General features: G+C 42.7%; 1 protein-coding gene across 5 annotated transcripts in view; it reads right to left on the reverse strand.

The window, feature by feature from the left end:
- pias2 (protein inhibitor of activated STAT, 2) overlaps nt 1-22,278 on the reverse strand; it is a 111,325-nt gene that overhangs the window by 72,696 nt on the left and 16,351 nt on the right. For all 5 annotated transcript variants that reach the window (XM_063042578.1, XM_063042575.1, XM_063042574.1 and 2 more), the window contains 4 exons: nt 14,971-15,442; nt 10,059-10,143; nt 6,963-7,013; nt 1,229-1,319 (listed from right to left, as the gene is read on the reverse strand). In XM_063042578.1, coding sequence (XP_062898648.1) covers nt 1,229-1,319; nt 6,963-7,013; nt 10,059-10,143; nt 14,971-15,442 — 699 coding nt within the window. The remainder of the gene's footprint in view (nt 1-1,228; nt 1,320-6,962; nt 7,014-10,058; nt 10,144-14,970; nt 15,443-22,278) is intronic.

Below are 22,278 nucleotides of genomic sequence, written 5' to 3' on the forward strand. Positions count from 1 at the left end.
CAGGTTGATGGGACAAGGCGGTTTAATAGCTTGGCATGCTCTAGATGAAGCGAAGGGCCTGTTTCTGTGCTGTGGTGCTCTAGAATTCTATGACTGACTGCAGAGAAGTTGCCAAGGGTCATAAATGTAGTCGGCACCATCTTGGGTACCAGCCTATAAAGTACCCAGGACATCTTCAAGGAACAGTGTCTCAGAAAGGCAGCCTCCATTATTAAGGACCCCCAGCACCCAGGACATACCCTGTTCTCATTGCTACCATCAGGAAGGAGGTACAGAAGCCTGAAGACACACACTCAATGATTCAGGAACAGCTTCTGCCCCTCTGCCATCTGACTCCTAAATGGACATTGAACCCGTGAACATCACCTCACTTTTTTAATATATATTATTTCTGTATTTGCATAATTTTTGAGGTACAAGACCACTCTGATGCAGCAAGCAGAGGAAAAGAGAACCCGCCAAAAGCTCCAAGCCCAAGACGTCAGAGCTGCCTAAGCATTCCGCTGTACACAGCTTGGCAAGGACTGTCACCCCCGCATTAGGCTCCACAATCACAGTAGACACTACTTAACGCAGTCCACCAGAGGCGCAAACCCATGATCCCCTGGAATCAACGACTGTCTATTCCTTTGCATGATTTTTCATCTATTCAACATAAATATATTGCAGTTGATTTACCTATTTATTTTTATTTATATATTTTTTTTTCTTCTTCTTCTAGATTATGTATTGCATTGAACTGCCACTGCTAAGTTAACAAATTTCATGACACATGCTGGTGATAATAACCCCAATTCTGATTCTGAGACAGACTCTTGATAAGCTAGAAGCTGCTAAGTTACCAGACAGGCATGAATGTTGAATTGAGGTCACCATCAATTCAGCAATCATCTTCTTGAATGGTGGAGCTGGCTTGAAAAGCTAAGTGCTCTACTGCATGTTCATTTGTTTAAAACATCAAGCTGCTAATTTATAGCAACATTTAAAAGTACAGCATTAGATCTGAAAATAATCAATAGGGTGCTATTTTGAACATTCTTTCTGGAAGGATTTTTGATGTATTTCACTCATGCATTACCTTGCATGGGAGTGCACAACAATAGCTTGTAGGTGCCCATGTAAATAAAAAAAAATTCCATTCTTCCAGCACCAATAGCACAGCATTCACTTATCCCTTCTACCCAAATAATGTTTTTGTGTTTTCTCGGTAATATTTTAATGAACTTACTGGCAATGGATATAGTTTTCCATTTACTTTTATGCATAAATTATTAGGATAATTGTCTTCCTGGGGACAGCTCGTCTCTGCAAGGCAAAACCTAAAAACGATTGAACAGTAGATACAGATTAATAATAGATATGCAAAAGACACTGCAAGAAACATCAGTCCTCTTAATGGCAATTTATCTAGTTATTGCACTATTGGCTTTATTCTCAACATTACTTCGACATTTATAATAAATCACCCATGATGGAATGTTAGAGCAGACCCAATGGACCAGATGGCCGAATACTGTTCCTATGTCTTATGGTCTTTAAATTTACAACACATTGTATCTTCATTGGAGAAAATGCTTCTGAAATGCACAGACTAGCATTTAAGAAAATAATCAAACCAACATATTTCCTTTATACACAGTAACTGCCTTAAAAGCCCATTACAATGGTGCTGGAAATACAAGAGTAGGCCGCAAATTATATAAGTATATTATTAAGTAGTCTAAACACTCAACTACTCTACCAGCCTACCCACCATCGAGGACATAGATACAGAAAGGTGCCAGAAATGGGCAACCCACCTACTCATGGATTGTTTGTCACACTCTCATCAAAGAGAAGGCTACGTAGTATCTGCAGCAGGAAGACAGACTCAAAAACAGTTACTTTCCCCATCAGATCCAGAACAATTATTTTGTTCTCCTTTACACCTGTGTGCTGGAAATGACATTATACCATCTTCAATCTTGAAATCACAGTTTCTCACAATGATGGATTTTAACACATTTCAAAGTCAGGCTGGTGAACGAACTGGAGGGACATCAGAAGATGGTATTGTACCCATGCTAATGCAGCCTCTCATTTTTCTTGGGAGTTTCGATTGCAGAGTTGGGACTTGCCTAGATAAGCAACTGCACTATGTATCAAAAATGGCACACACTCCAGCCATGAGAGTGTGCAAGGACTGAATGTCTAGGATGGTGCATGGGCTGTCATGAGGGGCATTTGATGGCTCTGGGCCTCTGGCTGGAATTTGGAAAGAATGAGGAGGGATCTCACTGAATTGTACAGAAAGTTGAAAGACTTAGATGGAGTGGATGTGGAAAGGATGTTTCCCTGGGGGAGTCTAGGACCAGAGGGCACATTCTCAGAATATAGGGATGTCCATTTAGAACAGAGATGAAGAGAAACTTCTTCAGTCAGAGGGTGGTGAATCTGTGGAATTCATTGCCACAGACGATCTTGGAGGCCAAGTTATTGAGTATATTTGAACCGGAGGTTGATAAGTTTTTGATGAGTCGGAGTGTCAAAGGTTACGGAGAGAAAGCAGGAGAATGGGGTTGAGAGGATTAATAAATCAGCCATGATGGGATGGCAGAGCAGATTCAGGAAACATCCCTTCCATGTCCACTCCGTTTAGGAGTTTCAATATTCAATAGGTTTCAATAAGATCCACCCTCATCCTGATAAACTCCAGTGAGTGCAGGCCCAGAGCCAACAAACACTACTCATAAATTAACCCTTTCATTCCCTGAATCATTCTCCTGAACCTCCTCCGGACCATCTCCAATGCAAGCACATATTTTCTTCGATAAGGGGCCCAAAACTGCGCGCAATACTCCAAGTGTGGTAGTGATCCCTTCCAATCGAATCTGGTCATCTTAGTAATTCCTTTTACTCCACTGTAATACTGATACTTCAGACTGTATGTTAAAGTGCAAGGGACAAATAAAGCTAATTTTTTATATTGTTAAAAAGATATTTATATATTTTAAAAAGATGGCCGTTTTGGCTCTTTTCGAGAATGTTTGTTCACTGAAATTTATGAACTTTATTGTGCTTACTAACCCATGCCTGCATGTTATCCAGTCTCACTGCACATATGCAAAGATCATTTCATTATGCAAGGAGCCATACACAGAAATAAAACTGTAGCAAATGAATGCTCCAACTCTGCCATGGATGGCCCCAAGCCCAGCTTCAAAAGGACAAGGGTTTTGCATTGGGCCAGTAACCCCATCCTGTAAAAACCCAGAGCTACAGAAATGCCAACGACCTCATCTCTGGGAGAGGAAGAAACGTTGCCTCAAAGAAGAATGAAGTAGTGTGGTGAAAGTGGAAGCCACTGGGCTGATCAACCTTCTGTCAGCTCTGAAATCTGGCGAGCTGCTGTCGCTGGCCTATGCCCCATTAGGGGTAATAGGGGTAATGTCCAGCAGGCAGCGCGGCATGGCAGCAGTGGCCTTTTGGATCTGGTGCTACTTTATTTTAGTTTTTAAATTTAATTTTAAGGCACAGTTGGGGCTTAGGTCAATGGATAACAGAGTGACTATCTCCCATCGTCAGATACTGCTACAATACAGAGATCGCCCAAAAACAAACCTTCATGAAGATCTGCTGGTTAAATTGCGTGACCTTGGCTTGCTGAGGGGATCAGGCCCGCAGTCCTCGGAGTTGCCTGATGCCGGTGGCCGGAGGTGGGGACGTCGTAAGTGGTGTGCGAGGAAGTGGAAGCGAGGCGAGCGGGCAGGAGTCCATGCCAGGAAAAAAGCAAGCCCTAGCCGGCCAGCTCTCCTGTCCATTCTACTCTCCAATGGACATTAAATTAGACTACATCTGACTCCAACGAAATACTCGCGGGAGTACAGAAACGGACAGAATGCCGGACGCCGTCATTCAGCTGTTTACTTATGTAACAGCTTTTCCCCCAAGCCGTCAGACTACCAACCTACTGCCCTCCGCTGTGCCTATTGTCTTGTTTATTATTTATTGTAATGCCTGCACTGTTCTGTGTACTTTATGCAGTCTCGGGTAGGCCTGTAGTCTAGTGTAGTTTTTGTGTTGTTTTACGTAGTTCAGTGTAGTTTTTGTATTGTTTCACGTAACACCATGGTCCTGAAAAACGTTGTCACATTTTTACTGTGTACTGTACCAGCAGTTATGGTTGAAATGACAATAAAAAGTGACGACTTGACTTGTAATGGGCTTGAGAAATGAATGCATCAATTATGCTGGAGATTAGCATTGCTGATATATAATAATTCTGTTTAGAGATACAGCGAGGAATAGGTCCTTCCAGCCACAATGCCCAGCCCCAATTTAACCCTAACCTAATCACAGGACAGTTTACCATGACCAATTAACCAATAACGCACCTGGACTGTGGAAGGAAACCAGAGCACCTGGAGAAAACCCACATATTTCATGAGCAGAATGTACAGAGACTCTCTTATAGAGTCCTCATTTGACATTGAACTCCAACACTCCGAGCTGTAATAGCATTGCACTAACCGTTACACTATCGTGATGCCTCTTTCATGATTCAAACATATTATTGCTAAGCCAAGAGTAATTAACTTCTTCTGAACTGTTCTAATGTCCACGAGAAACAAAACAGATTCTGCAGAGGCTGCAAATCCAGACTATCATACACAAAATGCTGGTGGAACTCAGTAGGTCAGTTATGTTTGGAAAGGAAGTCCTGATGAAAGGTGTCCACCCAAAATGTCAGCTCTTTAGGCCTCTCGACAGATACTGCTTGAGATGCTTAGTTCCTCCAGCAGTTTGTGTGTGTTGCTCAGAGGCCCAATTCCTTTGCCTGGAGTTGGGGAAGTGTACCTACCTTTCTCTTCAGAACACAGTCACCGGAAACGTCTGGCTGAGTTATTTCTGTACAAGGGGGTCACACCAGTTGGAGTTAATGAAATGTTAATGAGTTGAGGAAGAAGGGCAGCAGTTTAAATGCCCATATACCTAGGCCAATGCACGAACGGAACGGAAGGTGCAAGACCCTACAGAGGATAGCAAAAACCAAGGAGCGGACCAACAGGGTCTAAGTGTGAAGTGATCCACTTTGGAAAGATGAATTTGAAGGCAAAGGTACAGAAGCATCAGACCAAACTGCCAGACTGGGTAACAGCTTCTTCCCATAGGCTGAGAGACTAAGAGCACCCTGTCACAAAGTCTCGTCACTTGGACAGTGATTGGTTTATAGTTTATCTGTGCTGTGCACTATATTCGTTTTGAATTATTTTATTAACTTATTTATGGCAAATTTTGCTGTGTCACATACAGTGGTGCTAGAAAGTTTGTGAACCTTGTAGCATTTTCTCTATTTCTGCGTAAATGTGGTCTAAGATGTGATCAGATCTTCACACATTCTAAAACGAGATAAAGAGAACCCAATTAAACAAATAACACAAGAAAACATTATACTTGTTCACTTATTTATTGAGAAAAATGATCCAATATTACATGTATTTGTTGGAAAAAGTATATGAACCCTTGCTTTCAGCAACTGGTGTGACCCCCTTCATACAGAAATAACTCAACTAGACGTCTTTGGTAACCGTTGATCAGTCCTGCACAATGGCATGAAGGAATTTTAGGCCATTCTTCCTTACAAAACTGCTTCAACTCTGAAATGTTGGTGGGCCTCCTTGCATGAACTTCAGGTTCTTCCACAACATTTCTATACGATTAAGGTCAGGACTTTGACTCAGCCATTCCAAAACGTGAAATTTCTTCTGCTTTCACCTTTCTTTGGTAGACTGACTTGTGTGTTTAGGGTTGTTGTCTTGGGGCAAGGCCCACTTTCTCTTGAGCTTCCGTTCAGACAGATACCCTGACATTTTCCTGTAGAATCTGCTGCTACAATTCAGAGTTCATAGTTCCATCAATGGTGGCAAGCCAGCCTGGTCCCGAGACGACAAAGCATGACACTGCCACCACCATGTTTCACAGATGGGATGAGGTTCTTATGCTGGTATGCAGTGTTTGCTTTTCACCAAACATAACGCTTCTCATTTAAGCCAAGAAAGTTCTATTTTGAACTCATCCATCTACTGAACATTTTTCCAATAGCCTTCTAGTTTATTCACATCATCTTTAGCAACGTTCTTGGAGAGTAGTCGCTTGCTCCTTGCAATCTTGCCATGAACACCATTGTTGTTCAGTGTTTGCCTGATGGTAGACTCATAAACACTGACATTAGCCAATGAAAGAGATGCTCCTTAGATGTTACCCTGGGGTTCATTGTGACCTCCTGGAATATTACACATTTTACTCTTGGAGTGATTTTTGATTATCGATCACTCCTGGGGAGAGCAACAATGGTGTTGAATTTCCTCCTTTTGTACACCAGCTGCCTGACTGCGGTTGGTGGAGCTCAAGCTCTTTAAAAATGTCTTTTCTTCCTTTTCCAGCCTGGAGAGCATCAACATTTTTTCTGAGGTCCCCAGAAATCTCCTTTGATTGAGGCATGGCACACTTCCAAAAACCTGTGGTGAAGATCAGACTTTGACAGTGACAGGTAAATGTTCTTTAAAAAGCGCAGGGCCTCCCACACTCACACCTGATTACCATCCCATTGATTGAAACACCTGACTCTGATTTCCCCTCTAAATGTTACCCTGGGGTTAAACCTGGAGTTCACATACTTTACCCAACAAATACATGTAATATTGGTTCATTTTTCTTAATAAACAAACAAACATGCAAAATGTTTTTGTGTTATTTATTTAGTTATTTGGGTTCTCTTTATCTTGTTTAAAACTTGCATGAAGATCTGATTATATTTTATGTCGTATTTATGCAAAAATAGAGAAAATTCTGAAGGGTTCTCAAACTTTCTAGCACCACTGTATGTTTTGTAGGTACGCCACATCCAGAGGAATGCTGTTTCATTTGATTGTATATTTGTGTGTGTGTGTATATATACCAGTCAGGGCACTGGTTGAACTCACCTCAACTGCACCTGCACAATGTAGTCTCGTCTTCCACCCGGCAGAAAATCCCTATAAAGAGTGCAACAGATCAACTTCCTTACAACTAATTTTGTTTTATTTTCAGACATTCAATTCTTCTCTAAAAGAAAACTGATATTACACCAAAGATAAAGTACTGAGAACATTAAAAAGCATAGCCATGAATCTCTGAGCAGCCTGCTCTATCATGGGAAGTAGCCTCCCCTTCATTGAGGGCATCTTGTTTCAGAAGCATCTTCTTCCCCTCTGCCATTAGATTTCTGAATGGATAATGAATCCACGTACACTACCTTACTATTTTTTTCTTTTTTGGCTCAATATATACATCTTATTGTAAGTCATACATCTTTTTAAAGTATGCACTGTATTGCTGGCACAAAACAAACACATTTCACAACATATGCCAGTGATATTACACCTGACTGAGATCCTGCAAATGCTGGAGAAATTTTTTTTGTTCCTGTACTCATCCTTGAAGGTACCAATTCATTTATTCCAGAGTAAGTTTCATAAATTCAGCATTCTTTCCTCACTCCAACTATTCTATTTGGAAGTGGAACACAGTTATTATTGGAAAGTTGTTCAATTATAAACAAATCATAGTGAAGCTCCTTTGAGCATAGAAGAATGAAAGGAGGTTTGATAAAGGTATATCAATAGAGTCAACCATAGCAAAATATAGCACAGAAACAGGCCCTTCGGCCCATCTTAGTCCTTGCCAACTATTTAAACTGCCTGCTTCTATCAACCTGTATATAGAATTATGAGGGGTACAGACAGGGTAAATACAAGCAGCTTTTTCCCCCACTGAGGTTGGGCGAGACTAGAACTAGAGGTCGTGGATTAAAAGTGAAAGGTGAAATGTTTCAGGGGACCATGAGGAGAACTTCTTCACTCAGAGGGTGGCGAGAGTGTGGAAAGAGCTGCCAGAAGTGGTGGATGTGGGTTTGATTTCAACATTTAAGAGAAATTTGAATAGGTACATGGATGGGAAGGGTATAGAGGCTGTGGTCTGGGTGCAGGTCGATGGGACTAGGCAGATTTAATAGTTTGGCACAGACTAGATAGACCAAATGGCCTGCTTTTGTATTGTAGTGTTCCATGACTCTATGACTAAATTTATAGAAAAATAGAACACAGAAAATCTACAGCACATTTTGCCCACAATATTGTGCCAACTACGTAACCTACTCTAGAAGTTGCCTAGAATTTCCCTACCGGATAGCTCCATTTTGCTAGGCTCCGTGTACCTATCTAAGAGTCTCTTAAAAGAACTTATTGTATCCCTCTCTACCACCTTCGCTAGTAGTGCATTCCACGCACTCACCATTCTGTATGAAAAACTTACCTCTGACATCCCCCTTCTACCTACTTCCAAGCACCTTAAAATGATGCCCCCTCGTATTAGCCATTTCAGCCCTGGGAAAAAAGCCTCTGGCTATCCACACGATCAATGCCTCTCATCATCGTATATACCTCTATCAGGTCATCTCTCATCCTCCATTGCTCCAAGGAGAAAAGGCCAAGTTCACTCAACTTATTCTCATGAGGTACACCCTCCAATCCAGGCATCATCCTTGTAAATCTCCTCTGCACCCTATCGATAGCACCCACATCCTTCCTGTAATGAGGTGACTAGAACTGAACACAGTACTCCAAGGGGATCTAACCAAGGTCTTATACAGCTGTAATTTTACCTCATGGCTCCTGAACTCAATCCCACGGTTGATGAAAGCCAACATACCTTTTTAACAACACTGTCAACCTGTACAGCAGCTTTGGGTGTCCTATGGACATGAACCCCAAGATCTCGCTGATACTCCACACTGCTAAGAGAATATTATATTCTGTCTTCAAATTTGACCTACCTAAATGAACCACTTCATACTTATCTGGGTTGAACTCCATCTGCCACTTCTCAGCCCAGTTCTACACCCTATCAATGTCCCACTGTAACCTCTGAAAACTCTCCAGACTATCCACAACACCTCCAACTTTTGTATCATCAGCAAACTTACTAACCCACCATTCTACCTCCTCATCTAGATCATTTATAAAAATCACAAAGAGGAAGGATCACAGAACAGATTTCTTGGAACAACACGAGGACTCCAAGCAGAATACAAACCATCCAAAACCACCCTATGCTTTCTGAGGTCAAGCCAATTCTGGACCCACAAAGCAAGGTCTCCTTGGAGTCCATGCCTCATTACTGTCTGAATGTGCCTCGCATAGGGAACCTTATCAAATGCCTTACTGAAATCCATATACACATCCACTGCTCTACCTTCAATGTGTTTTGTTACAGCAATCTTCAACCTTGTAGTCAATGTGCAAACATGTTTGTTCTAATAGCAGTCATCACATGGCAAATCAGAACCCAGTAAAGTGTGAAGTGATTCATTTTGGAAAGTTGAATTTGAAAACAGGGTTAATGGCTGTGAGGAACGTGCTGCTAAGTGTAGATGTAGAACATTGGGGGCATTTAAAAGATTTAAAAGGCACATCTTAGAGCAGGTAAAAGCATCAGCACAATATCAGAGCTTGTTTTGTGCTATAATGTTTTATGTTCAAAAGTAGTGTTCTCTCCTCTTTAAGGGGCATTGATGCCAAATAAAATGTCCCAGCTAAAGCTCAAGCTGAATCACCTAATCTGACCAAATCAGGATCAATTCTGGAACTATCTGAACTCCTCAGCAGTCACACTAATTTCAATGCTTAGTCCTTCAAGTTTTTTTTAATAACTACTTAAAGGCAACTAGCAAGACATTTAAATCAACCTTTAGCAAGAGGTGAACCAACAAGTATTCCGAAGTTGTCTGACAGACAACGAAAGAGAAATCTAAAGACACACATTTTCTTGTGGTCTATCATTTTAAGAAGCCTGCACTGTTTGTAGATTACTTGTGTACATGTGAATGCAGCTGTTTCAACAATGAATACTCTAAACTGGTTAGTTCAGTTTTAAAATAATACATGTCCAGAAAATAAGACAAATTTCTTTCATCTCGAAATTCACTTACTGAGATAATTACTAGTAAATCATTAACGTGAAAACCTATTTATCAATCTTACCTAGAAATGCATATTTCTTTTACTTGCTGAGGCGTCAATGCAAAGATAAAGTATTTTTCCTGGAATCGTTGAATATTTGATGGCACTAAATAAAAAGAAAAGGTGACAAGTTCATCAAAACAAAATTAGTAATGTATTTCACTACAAGTTATCGACTTCACACCAACTTATCACTTTTATTTTATGTAGAGATACAGCATGGAGTAGGCCCTTCTGGCCCTTCGAGCTGCACCACCTCAGCAACCCCCAACAACCCCAATTTAGCCCTAAACTAATCACGGGACAATTTACAATGACCAACTAACCTACTCGGTAGGTCCTTGGACTGTGGGAGGAACCCAGAGCACCCAGAGAAACCCACACATTTCACCAGGAGGACGTACAGACACTTTACAGAGGATGCTGGGATTCTAAGTCCAAAGTAAAATTTATTATCAGATACATACACATCACCACATACAACTCTAGACATTCCTTTTCTGCGCGCATACTTAGCAAATCTATAGAACAGTACCTGTAAACATCAGGAACAATAAACTGTAAACAAACTATGCAAATGAAGGTCTAAATAAATAACATAAATAACAAGGATGAAACAACAATATAACAGAGTCCTTAAATGAGTGTAGTATTCCCTTTTGTTCAACAGGGGTAGTAACTGTTCTTGTACCTGATGTTGCGAGTCCTGAGATACCGATACCTTCTACCTGATGGCAGCAGTGAGAAAAGAGCATGGACTGTGTAGAGAGGATTTTTGATGATGGATGCTGCTATTCTACAGTAACGTTTCGTGTAGATGTGCTCAATGGTTGGGAGGGTTTTACCCATCAGTACTGAGCCAAATCCACTACCTCCTGTAGGATCCTTCACTCAAAGGCATTGGTGTTCCCATACCAGGCCATAATGCAGCCAGTCAGCATACTTTCCAGCACAGATCTATAGAAGTCTGCCAAAGTTTTCAATGACACGCCAAATCTTTGCAGACTCCTGAGGAGGTAGAGGCACTGTTGTGCTTTCTTTCCAATTACATTTATATGATGGGTCCAAGACAATGACACCCAGAAATTTAAAGTTACCCACTCTCTCCATTTCTGATCCTCTGATGATTACTGGCTCATTGACCTCTGGTTTCCCTCTCCTGAAGTCTACTGTCAATTCCTTTGTCTTATTGACATTGAGTAACAGGTTGTTGCTATTACACCATTCAGACAAGTTTTCAGTTTCCCTCCTGTACGCTGATTCATCACCCCCTTTGATACAGTCCACAACAGAGTGCCATCAGCAAGCTTGTATAGGGTCTTGGAGCTGTACTTAGCCACTTGGGTGTAAAGCCAGTAGAGTAGAGAATAAGTACACAACCCTGCAGTGCTCTTGTACTGATGGAGATTGTGGAGGAGATGTTTTTGCCAATATGAACGGACTGGGGTCTGCAAGTGAGGAACTCCAGGATCCAATTGCACAAGGGGGTATTGCACAAGTACTCCGAACTCCAATGGTCCAAACTGTAATAGCTAACTGCTACACCACCAGGGTACCCGATACATCAATGACACAGCAGTGGAAACTCTGTAGTTTCAAACTCCTGGGAGTGCACATTTTGCACAACTTCTCATGGTCCCAAAACACATCCTATATGGTCAAGAAGGATCACCAACGCCTCTACTTTCTGAGGTAGCTGAGAGAGAACTAGACTTTGCATATCCATTCTCACATTATTGTACAGGCACACAGTCGAAAATATTACTGCTCGGTGTGAAAACTGCACTGCAGTGGACTGGAAGGCTCTACAACAGGTAGTCAAGACTGCCCAATGCATCACTGGCACCAGCCTAAATGCCACCAAGGCCATATATATAGAAAGGTGCCCGTAACAGCCTCCCTGTTCATTAACTTTGTCCCACTTCCATCAGGGAGGACACTAAGTAGCATTCATCTCAGCACCACCAGATTCAAGACCAGTTACTTACCCCAGCAGTGAGGCTGCTCAATACCTCCACCCACTAATTCCACCAATGCTTTATTATTTCCTGTCAGTTATCTTTAAGTACAGCCTAGCATCACTTTTTGGACATATAGTCAATCCTTCCTGTTTTGGAACACCTGGATTGTCCTCTTTCGTATGCAGTTCTCCACACACTTGCTGATAAGGTCCGTGCTGGCGGTGATATACTCATCTAGACTGATCATCACCATCATCAGGGGCCGTGCCCAGTTTGAGCTTTGACTGCCATGGCCCACACACTCCTGTGTCGGGTCAAGTGGATCAATTCATTGGTATTCATTTCCAGTTCTCTGGCTGCTGTCTCCATCATCATTTGTCTTTGTCCTCCTCTTGCCTTCTTCCCTTCAATCTTTCCCATAATTACCGTGCATTCTAACTCCTCTTTCCTAATCACATTAGATTAGATTATGAGGACACTCAGTCCTATATTTATTGTCATTTAGAAATGCATGCATTAAAAAATGATACAACATTCCTCCAGAATGATATCACAAGAAAACACAGGACAAACCAAGACTAAAACTGACAAAACCACATAATCATAACATATAGTTACAACAATGCAAAGCAATACCATAATTTGATAAAAAGTAGACCATGGGCACGGTAAAAAAAAATGTCTCAAAGTCCCGATAGACTCATCATCTCATGCAGACAGCAGAAGGGAGAAACTCTCCCTGCCATGAACCCCCAAGCGCCGCAAACTTGCTGAAGCAGCACCATTGGAAGCACCCGACCGCAGCGGACTCTGAGTCCATCCGAAAACTTCGAGCCTCCAACCGGCCCCTCCGAGCGCCATCCTCTGCCGAGCTCTTCGACCCCGCCCACCGAGCAACAAGCAAAGCCGAGGACTCGGGGCCTTCTCCTCCAGAGATTCTGGACCACAAGTAGCAGCAGCAGCGAAGCAGGCATGTCAGAAGTTTCATCAGATGTTCCTCTGTGCACTCACGTCTGCCTCCATCAAATCAGGATTGTGCACGGCACCCTACTTGACAAAAAACAGACATCACCACCGGAGTGGCCGCTGCGTCACGCCACCATCTTCTCCTCCCACCGATCACACGTCCAATGAAGTTACGTTGCCTTTTCATGATCTCATACATTATTTCTCTTTTTGTGTTTGCTCTGTTCATGACATCCTCATTAGATATTCGTTTCATCCATGATATTCTTTGCACCCTCAAAAACCACACCTCTGCTGCTTCAATTCGTTTCCTCATGTTACTAGATATTGTCCAACATTCTGAGCCATATAACATAACTGGATAAACGTAGTATTTTAGTACTCTGAGGCGGGTTGTCATGCCTAGTTTAGTATTGGTCAGTATACTCTTCATTCTCGTGAAGGTGTCTTTTGCCATCCTTATTCTTCTTTTAATGTCCATGTCGCACCTGCCATCTGATGTCACCCAGCTTCCTAAGTAGCATAAATAGTACTGATAGCCGAGTCTTTGTACAATGGCCAGTCTACAACTCAAAGCAGTCATGACTTCCTACTTCCTGGATCAATACTGTACAACTTTTTCTCTTGGATGCTCTTCTTTCAGCTTGAGCTTGTATGCAGGAAAAAGGAGCACAGCCTGGTGCTCTGATTTACAAAAATATGGATGGATAGCTGCTCAGTAGCATCTTTGATGACTGTATAGCTTTATAGAACACAGAACAGTACAGCACAGAAACAAGCCCTTTGCCCACATTGTTGTGCCAAAGTAATTAAATTAGTCATCCAATAGCCAACTAAACTAATCTCTTTTGCCTACATCATAACCTTCCATTTTCCTCAATTTCATGATTTCATGTGCCTTTATAAACATCTGCGTCTGCCACCAGCCCAGGTAGTGCATTTCAGGCACCCACCACTCTGTGTGTAAAAAACAACAAATTTGTCCATTGCATTTCCTTTGAAAGCACCCCCTCACCTTAAATGCACGCCCTTTATTAATAATTTTTTTTAACTTGTGAAACATCTAGTGTATCTCAAGGCCATGAAAAGCATTAAATGAATTGAATCATGAATTGAAAGACCTTTATACGAAATAAGTCAACTGTTAAGTCCATCTCTATTCCATTTTCTGTCTTTATCATGTCAGAACCGACAATGCTCTTTCACATCGGTACTTCTGCCGTGTCTTCTTTTAACATCAGAGTCGATAGTATGTTTAACTGCACAAAATTCCACTTCCCATGCCTCTCACTTCCTCTCCTCCAAACCAGAAAAGGACAAGCCAGGTTCTTGCCTTCTACCATACCAATTATTATATTCAAGGAAGCAGCCTCCATAAACTGATGCATCCAAAGTGATGCCACAAGGTAGACATGGGTCTCCCCATTTTGAAGGAGCTGCTCCCTCTGATGCACTGCTTCACTCTTCCGTACTGCAGCATACCACTCATCTTCTTACAAGCACTTTCTCATGCAACACCTGCTGCTTTGTAAACTTCCTCCCTTGCTGACCAGCATCCAAGAACTTCAAGTTAACCAGCACATTTTTCAATCTGGTGTACATTTTTATTTATTTACATGCAGCATGGGATAGGCCCTTTGAGCAGTGCCACCCAGTAAATCTCTGTTTTAACACTAGCTTAGCCTTATCGCAGGACAATTTACAATGACCAATTAACCTACTAACTGGTATGTCCTTGGACGGTGGGAGGAATCTGGAGCACCCAGGGCATTCCACAGGGAGAATGTACAAACTTCTTACAGAGGACACCAGGATTGAACTCCGATGCCGAGCTGCAATAGCATCGCACTAACCGCTACACTACCATTGCATTCATATGAGCTGGGTGTTAAAAGTCTCAGCCACTAAACTGTTGAAAACAAGCACAAAGTACAAAAGACTGATTTGAACTTTTTTTGGATTAACTAAAATGTTTATTACTGTAATGTTTGAATATTGGAACTCACCTAGGCTTGTAGGTTTAATAAGCACATCCAGGACATCATAAAAGGGTATGCTTTTCAACTGGACATCTGGATGGACAGGATGAATGGAGGGAGAAGCCTCTTGCATTTCTATATTGGGCTTCGTCTCATGTAGTAACACTGGGCTAACAAGTGGAGAAGAGGGCTGAGCAGGGGCTGACGTGGATGACGAAGACTGTGCAATGCCTGACCCTAGCTCAGAGTCAGTTGAGAGGTTATTGTCCAAAGAGAAAACAGAAGATTTTATGGCCGTCAAGTCAGCAAGGCTTTCAATTGTTCTAGGAAAGCGTCGCCTGTACAGTTCCTTAATCTTGATCTGAACGGCAGGACTACAGCCACTCTTTAATAGGTGTAGTGCTCTTACGAGGAGTTCATGTTTACGACCACTTTTGTTACGTCCAGCAAAACCTAATAGCACTTGAAGTTCTGAGACTCGGAAACTGGAAACCATATTCTGAAAGATAAAAGATGGTCATGGTGTTCACTATTAGCATTAATGTTAATACTGAAAAATATAATGGCTTACTTATCAAGTACTGTATTCCTTAATACTTGGTGTCTATACAGAAACCATTACCTTGATCTAGGAAAATGATGTAGAAGCTAGAATCTTAGTTTCATCATAATTATGTCATACAAGTAACTATTTACATTCTTTGTCAGTGTTAGATAAGTTCTCAAACGAGGGGTCACAGTTTGAGGATAAAGGGGGAAGCCTTTTAGGACCGAGATGAGGAAAAACTTCTTCACACAAAGAGTGGTGCATCTGTGGAATTCTCTGCCACAGGAAACAGTTGAGGCCAGTTCATTGGCTATATTTAAGAGGGAGTTAGATATGGCCCTTGTGGCTAAAGAGATTAGGGGGTATGGAGAAAAGGCAGGTACAGGGTTCTGAGTTGGATGATCAGCCATGATCATAATAAATGGCGGTGCAGGCTCGAAGGAATAAATGGCGGTGCAGGCTCGAAGGGCCAAATGGCCTACTCCTGCACCTATTTTCTATGTTTCTATGTTTCTCTTTTAGCACATATGCAAACTAGCTGTGTTCCATCAGGAACCCGAAGACAGACAGACAGACAGACACACACACACACACACATTTTAGGAACAGCTTCTTCCCCTCTGCCATCATTGAATGGACATCAACACTACCTCACTATTCCTTTTTTGGTGCACTGTTTATTTTGTAAAATATAACGATTTTATGTCTGCAAGGACTGCCTCCACAAAACAGATTTCTAGCCATATAACAATAAACTCGATTGTGAATAATAATAATGCCAGTGGTGAATAAATGGCATAGAAATTGCTGGATGAGAAAGTATCACCAACAGTCTCAGTCACCTTTTGGTTTTCTGGCAGTTACATGATTATTGTAGTCAACAATTGGGGCTTCAAAGTAGCATAGTGGTTAGCACAATGTTTTACAGTACCAGCAACCCTGATTCAAGTACATTTATTATCAAAGAATGTACAAGTTATACAGCCTTGGGATTTGTTTGCTTACAGGTAGCCATAAAGCAAGAAACCCGAAAGAACCCAATTTAAAGAGAAAAAAAAGACCAACACTCGATGCGGAAGAGAAAGAAAGAAATACAAGTCATGCAAACAATTGACGTGAACAACAGCATTTCAAACCAAAAATGAGTCTTCAGATCCAAACCCCAGAACAGCCCGAAGTAGGCCCAAAGCCTTTCTTACAAATTCATATTAGCGAGCATGGAGCATAGCAGCTAGGGCAGTCTTCATAGCCTCAGCGACATGGAAATCACTGTCATGGAGAGCGAGCAAAAACAGCTCTTGTCCTGACTGAGACCCTGTCATTTCAGTCAATCTGGACGGGTGTTTAAATTGACCCAACAACAAAACAGTAAAACTCTCCGGTGGCCTGGAGAGAGAAGTGAGTGAACATCGCGGAGAATGAGCGAAATCAGCTCTCATTTCCAATCTGGGCCGACGTTTAAATTGCCTAAACAGCGCATTGTACCTCATACTAAGACCCAGGCACTGGTGCTCCGAAAGGCCCCGGGCCTAGACCACACCGCCAGCGACTCGCTCTGGGTCCAGAATTCGTCGTCTAGCCCAAAGCCGCTCTCAAGCTCTTCAAATCAGCTGGGCACCCAGAGCAATCCAACCTTAAACCCGGGGCCAGTTGAATGAGCCTCAAAATCAAATCTCCTGTCCCTGGGTCCCAATTTCTCCTCAGAGGTCTGAGCAATCCAGCCTCGCTCCAAGGCCAGTTGTATGAGCATCAAAATCGAACGTCCGCTGCCCGGGCCACAACTTCTCCTTCCGGTGCCCAGAATGATCCAACCTTGCTCCTGGGCCAGCTGTATGGGCATTGGAACTCCATCTGCATTGATTTATCCTCTGAACTCACCTCACCATCACTTGTCCCTTCACGGTTTGCAGTAAATAACTTAAGACAATTTACCTTAGAAAAGGTATTTTTAGTGATGTTTTTAAGTCTGATTACTTAGCTTTTTGACTACCAGGAAGCTGCTGCACACGTTTGGTAGCACCATTTTAACTGGAAGTGGGTTCAAATCCGTCAATGCCTATAGAGAGTTTGTATGCTCTCTACGTAACCGTGTGTTTCCTCCAGCGGCACAATGATGTACCGGTTGGTAGGTAGATTAATTGGTGCTTGTAAGTTGTCCCGTGACTAAGCTACAGTTATATTGGGGGATTGTTAGGCGACGCAGCTCAAAGGGCTAGAAGGGCATAATTGGAGCTGTAGTTCAATCCAACAAACAAATAAACAGACCTAAAATCAAGCCCTGTCAATTAGCATCCAATACATCTGGGGTGTATAGGGTGTGCGGGGAGGGATAACACCTCTGGTGAAGGGGCTTATTGGGTGCATTCTGGGTCATTTCATTCACCTTTGGGCCCCACTGGACACTCAGCTCTCACCCATGGCTCTAAGTCACTGAGTAGCTATTTGCATGTGATAGTAACCACACCCCAGTGAGGGTAGTCGGTGGGTTTTATACCCCAGTGAGATGGGGACATGCTTGTCCTCGCATGTGAAGTCAGTTCTGGCAGACGAGATGGATGAAATCCGCAGTGATGGCCAGGCCAGGAAGGGGGTTTTGCATTGCTGCATGGAGAGCAAAGGGCATGACAAGGCACAATGCAGTCACGGCCATCCACTGCAAGCAAGCCCTCAGTTTGTGATGACTATTCGTACCAAAACTTCCAACATCAAGAGAGTAGAAATGCCCCAGTGCAATGGCTTTTCCACTTTAAAAACCCTCCCGCACAGCTTTCACTGTCATCACTGAATATGACAAACAACCAACACCCTGGTCCAAAACACTTCTTTTTGCTCATAAGCGTCTTAACCTTACCATGCCTTGTTGCAAATTTGTCCTATACCGCATTCCAAAAGAGTTCTATTTTCTGAAAAGGAAGCTCATCTTTGGATGCATAAAAAATTGTTTCTGTAGAGAGGCTGATGCATGTGACTTATTTCACACTTACAGGGTGGAACCAAGCTCAAGTAAACAAAACTTGCTTTCTCATTGCCTATTGGTAAACAGCTCAAGTTTAAATGTCATTCAACTATACAGATGAATATGGTCAAATGAAACAGCATTCCTCAGGGACAAGATGCAGAACACAGTACCAACAGTCAGAAACAACACCAGGCACATGCACTGCATATAATTACGATCCAGTAAACATCCAGTCATACAAAAGGAGAAAAATATTACAACCCAAGTCCCTGAGAGACATGTTCAGTAGACAGATAGTGCAAGAGATGTTGTCAGCAAGAACAAGCCCACAGTAGACAAATCCTCATGCACTTGTTTTGCTAAGATGGCAGTGCACATGGTCACAGTGCCCTCTCCAAGTCCAACCAAAGGTGTAATTGATTGTCCTTTTATGTCTTTTTTTCTACAATTGCAAGATAGTGCTGGAATTATTAACTAAAGCAATTCAACAATACCTCTCTGGCAACAAAATGTAAAAATGCTGAAAATATTCACTGGGTCAGGAAGTATCTGTGGAGAGTGAAACAGGTTCTCAATATTTCAGCAAAACTGGAATAAGACCATCAGAAACAGGAGCAGAAGTAGGCCATTCGGCCCATTGGGTCTGCTCCACCACTCAACCATGGGCTGATCCAATTCTTCCAGTCATCCCCACTCCCCTGCCTCTACTCATATCCTTTGATGCCCCGGCTAATCAAGAACCTATCTATCTCTGCCTTAAATGCACCCAATGACTTGGCCTCCACAGCTGCTCGTGGCAACAAATTCCATAGATTTACCACCCTCTGACTAAGGTAATTTCTTTATATCTCAGTTCTAAAAGGACTTCCTTCAATCCTAAAGTCGTGCCCTCTTGTCCTAGAATCCCCTACCATAGGAAATAACTTTGCTATATCTAATCTGTTCAGGCCTTTTAACATTTGGAATGTTTCTGTGGGATCCCCCCTCATTCTCCTGAACTCCAGGGAATACTTATACATTATACTTTGCTGTCAACAAACAATTGATACTAGAACGTACAATCATCACAGCGATATTTGATTCTGCACTTCCCGCTCCCTGGATTACAAATATTAAATATTAAAAATACTAAAAATTAGTAAATATAAAAATTTAAATTACAAATCATAAATAGAAAATAGAAAAATGGAAAGTAAGGTATTGTGAAAAAACCAAGAGGCAGGTCCGGATATTTGGTGGGTACGGCCCAGATCCGGGTCAGGATCCATTCAGCAGTCTTATCACAGTTGGAAAGAAGCTGTTCCCAAATCTGGCCATACGAGTCTTCAAGCTCTTCTCCCAGAGGGAAGAGGGACGAAAAGTGTGTTGACTGGGTGGGTCGTGTCCTTGATTATCCTGGCAGCACTGCTCCGACAGCCTGCGGTGTAAAGTGAGTCCAAGGACAGAAGATTGGTTTGTGTGATGTGCTGCGCCGTGTTCACGATCTTCTGCAGCTTCTTCCGATCTTGGACAGGACAACTTCCATACCAGGTTGTGATGCACCCTAGAAGAGTGCTTTCTACGGTGCATCTACAAAAATTAGCGAGGGTTTTAGGAGACAGGCTAAATTTCTCTAGTTTTCTCAGGAAGTGAAGGTGCTGGTGGGCCTCCTTGTCAGTGAACAAAGCTTGGTTGGACCAAGTCAGGTCATTTGTGATATTGACCCTGAGGAAATTAAAGCTTTTGACCTGTTCCACTTGCGCACCACCGATGAAAATTGGGTCATGCGGGCCGCTACTCCTTCTGAAGTCAACAACCAATTCCTTCGTCTTGCTGACGTTGAGGGATAGGTTATTGTCTTCGCACCATGCCACCGGGTTCTTAATTTCCTCTCTGTACTCAAACTCATCATTACCCGAGATACAGCCTACAATTGTTGTGTCATCAGCAAACTTATATATTGTGTTTGATGGAAACTTGGCTACACAATCATGGGTGTACAGTGAGTACAGCAGGGGGCTGAGTACACAGCCTTGTGGGGCACCGGTGCTCAGAGTGATTGTAGAGGAGAGCTTGTCCCCTATTTTCACAGCCTGGGTCCTGTCTGTGAGGAAGTTGAAGATCCAGCTGCAGGTCTGAGTACTTAGGCCCAAGTTCTGGAGCTTAGGAATCAGTTTATTTGGAATGATGGTATTAAAGGCAGAGCTGTCGTCAGTGAAAAGGAGCCTTACGTATACGTCTTTATTCTCCAGGTGTTCTAAGGAGGAATGTAGGGCCAGAGAGATGGCATCTGCCGTTGACCTGTTGCTCCGGTAGGCGAATTGCACAGCGTCGAGGTTGACCGGTAGGCTGTGGTTGATGTGTGCCATAGCCAATCTCTCAAAGCAGTTCATAGCAATTGATGTCAGAGCCACAGGTCGATAGTCATTCAGGCATGCCACCTTGCTCTTCTTCGGCACTGGGATTATCGTTGCCTTCTTAAAATATGAGGGGATCTTAGACTGAAGCAAGGAGCAGTTGAAGATGTCAGCAAACACTCCAGCTAGCTCGCTTGCACAGGCCCAGAGAACCTGTCCTGGGATGCCATCTGGGCCCGTCGCCTTCCTTGGATTTATCTTCAGGAAAGCCCTTCTAACGTCCTCCCCGGTGACGATGAATCTCGATGCCACCAGGTCCGGTTCATCCTAGAGGGAGCGGGACGCTCCTCTTCTGTTCGAATCTTGCGTAGAGTATGTTAAGTTCGTCAGGAAGAGAAACACCACAGTTATTGATATTCCCAGCCTTTTCTTTGCGCAGAGCGATCTCATTTAGACCCTGCCATAGTCTACTGGCATCCCTCTGGTTAGCCTGGGCTTCCAACTTGCCTCGATATTGCCTCTCGGCACCCTTAATGACTTTCCGGAGTTCACGCCTGGATTCCGTGTAGCGACTGGTATCCCCGGACCTAAAAGCCACAGCTCTAGCCTTTAAAAGGGACTTGACCTCATAATTCATCTAAGATTTCCGGTTAGGGAATACAGCTCAAGAGCTGCCAGACGTTCCTCATATGGTAACCCTTTCATTCCTGGAATCATTCTGGTGAATCTTCTCCGAACCTCCTCCAACGTCAGTATATCCTTTCTAAAATAAGGAGCCCAAAACTGCACAAAATACTCCAAGTGTGGTCTCATGAGTGCCTCATAGAGCCTAAATATCACATCTCTGCATTTTGAATTCTCTCCCCATCTAAATAGGCTGTCCATTTATTTCTTCCACCAAAGTGCATGACCATACACTTTCCAACATTGTATTTCATTTGCCATTTCTTTGCCCATTCCCCTAAACTATCTAAGTCTCTTTGCAGGCTCTCTGTTTCCTCAAAACTACCTGCTCCTCCACCTATCTTTGTATCATCTGCAAATTTAGCCACAAATCCATTAATCCCATCGTCCAAATCACTGACATACATCGTAAAAAGCAGCAGTCCCAACAATGACCCCTGTGGAACTCCACTGGTAACCTGTAGCTAGCCAGAATAGGATCGCTTTATTCTCACTCTCTTGTTTTCTGCCGACCAGCCAATGCTCCACCTATGCTAATAACTTCCCTGTAATTCCATGGGCTCTTATCTTGCTAAGCAGCCTCATGTGCAGCACCTTGTCAAAGGCCTTCTGAAAATCCACATACACCACATCTACTGCATCTTCTTCATCTACCCTGCTGGTAATTTCCTCAAAAAATTGCAGGTTAGTCAGACAGGATTTTCCTTTCAGGGAACCATGCTGGCTTTGTTCTATCTTGTCATGTGCCTCCAGGTATTCCGTAATCTCACCCCTAACAATCGATTTCAACAACTTCCCAACCACTGATG

Source organism: Mobula hypostoma, chromosome 3 (genome assembly GCF_963921235.1).
Source record: "Mobula hypostoma chromosome 3, sMobHyp1.1, whole genome shotgun sequence".
Lineage (NCBI taxonomy): Eukaryota > Metazoa > Chordata > Chondrichthyes > Myliobatiformes > Myliobatidae > Mobula > Mobula hypostoma.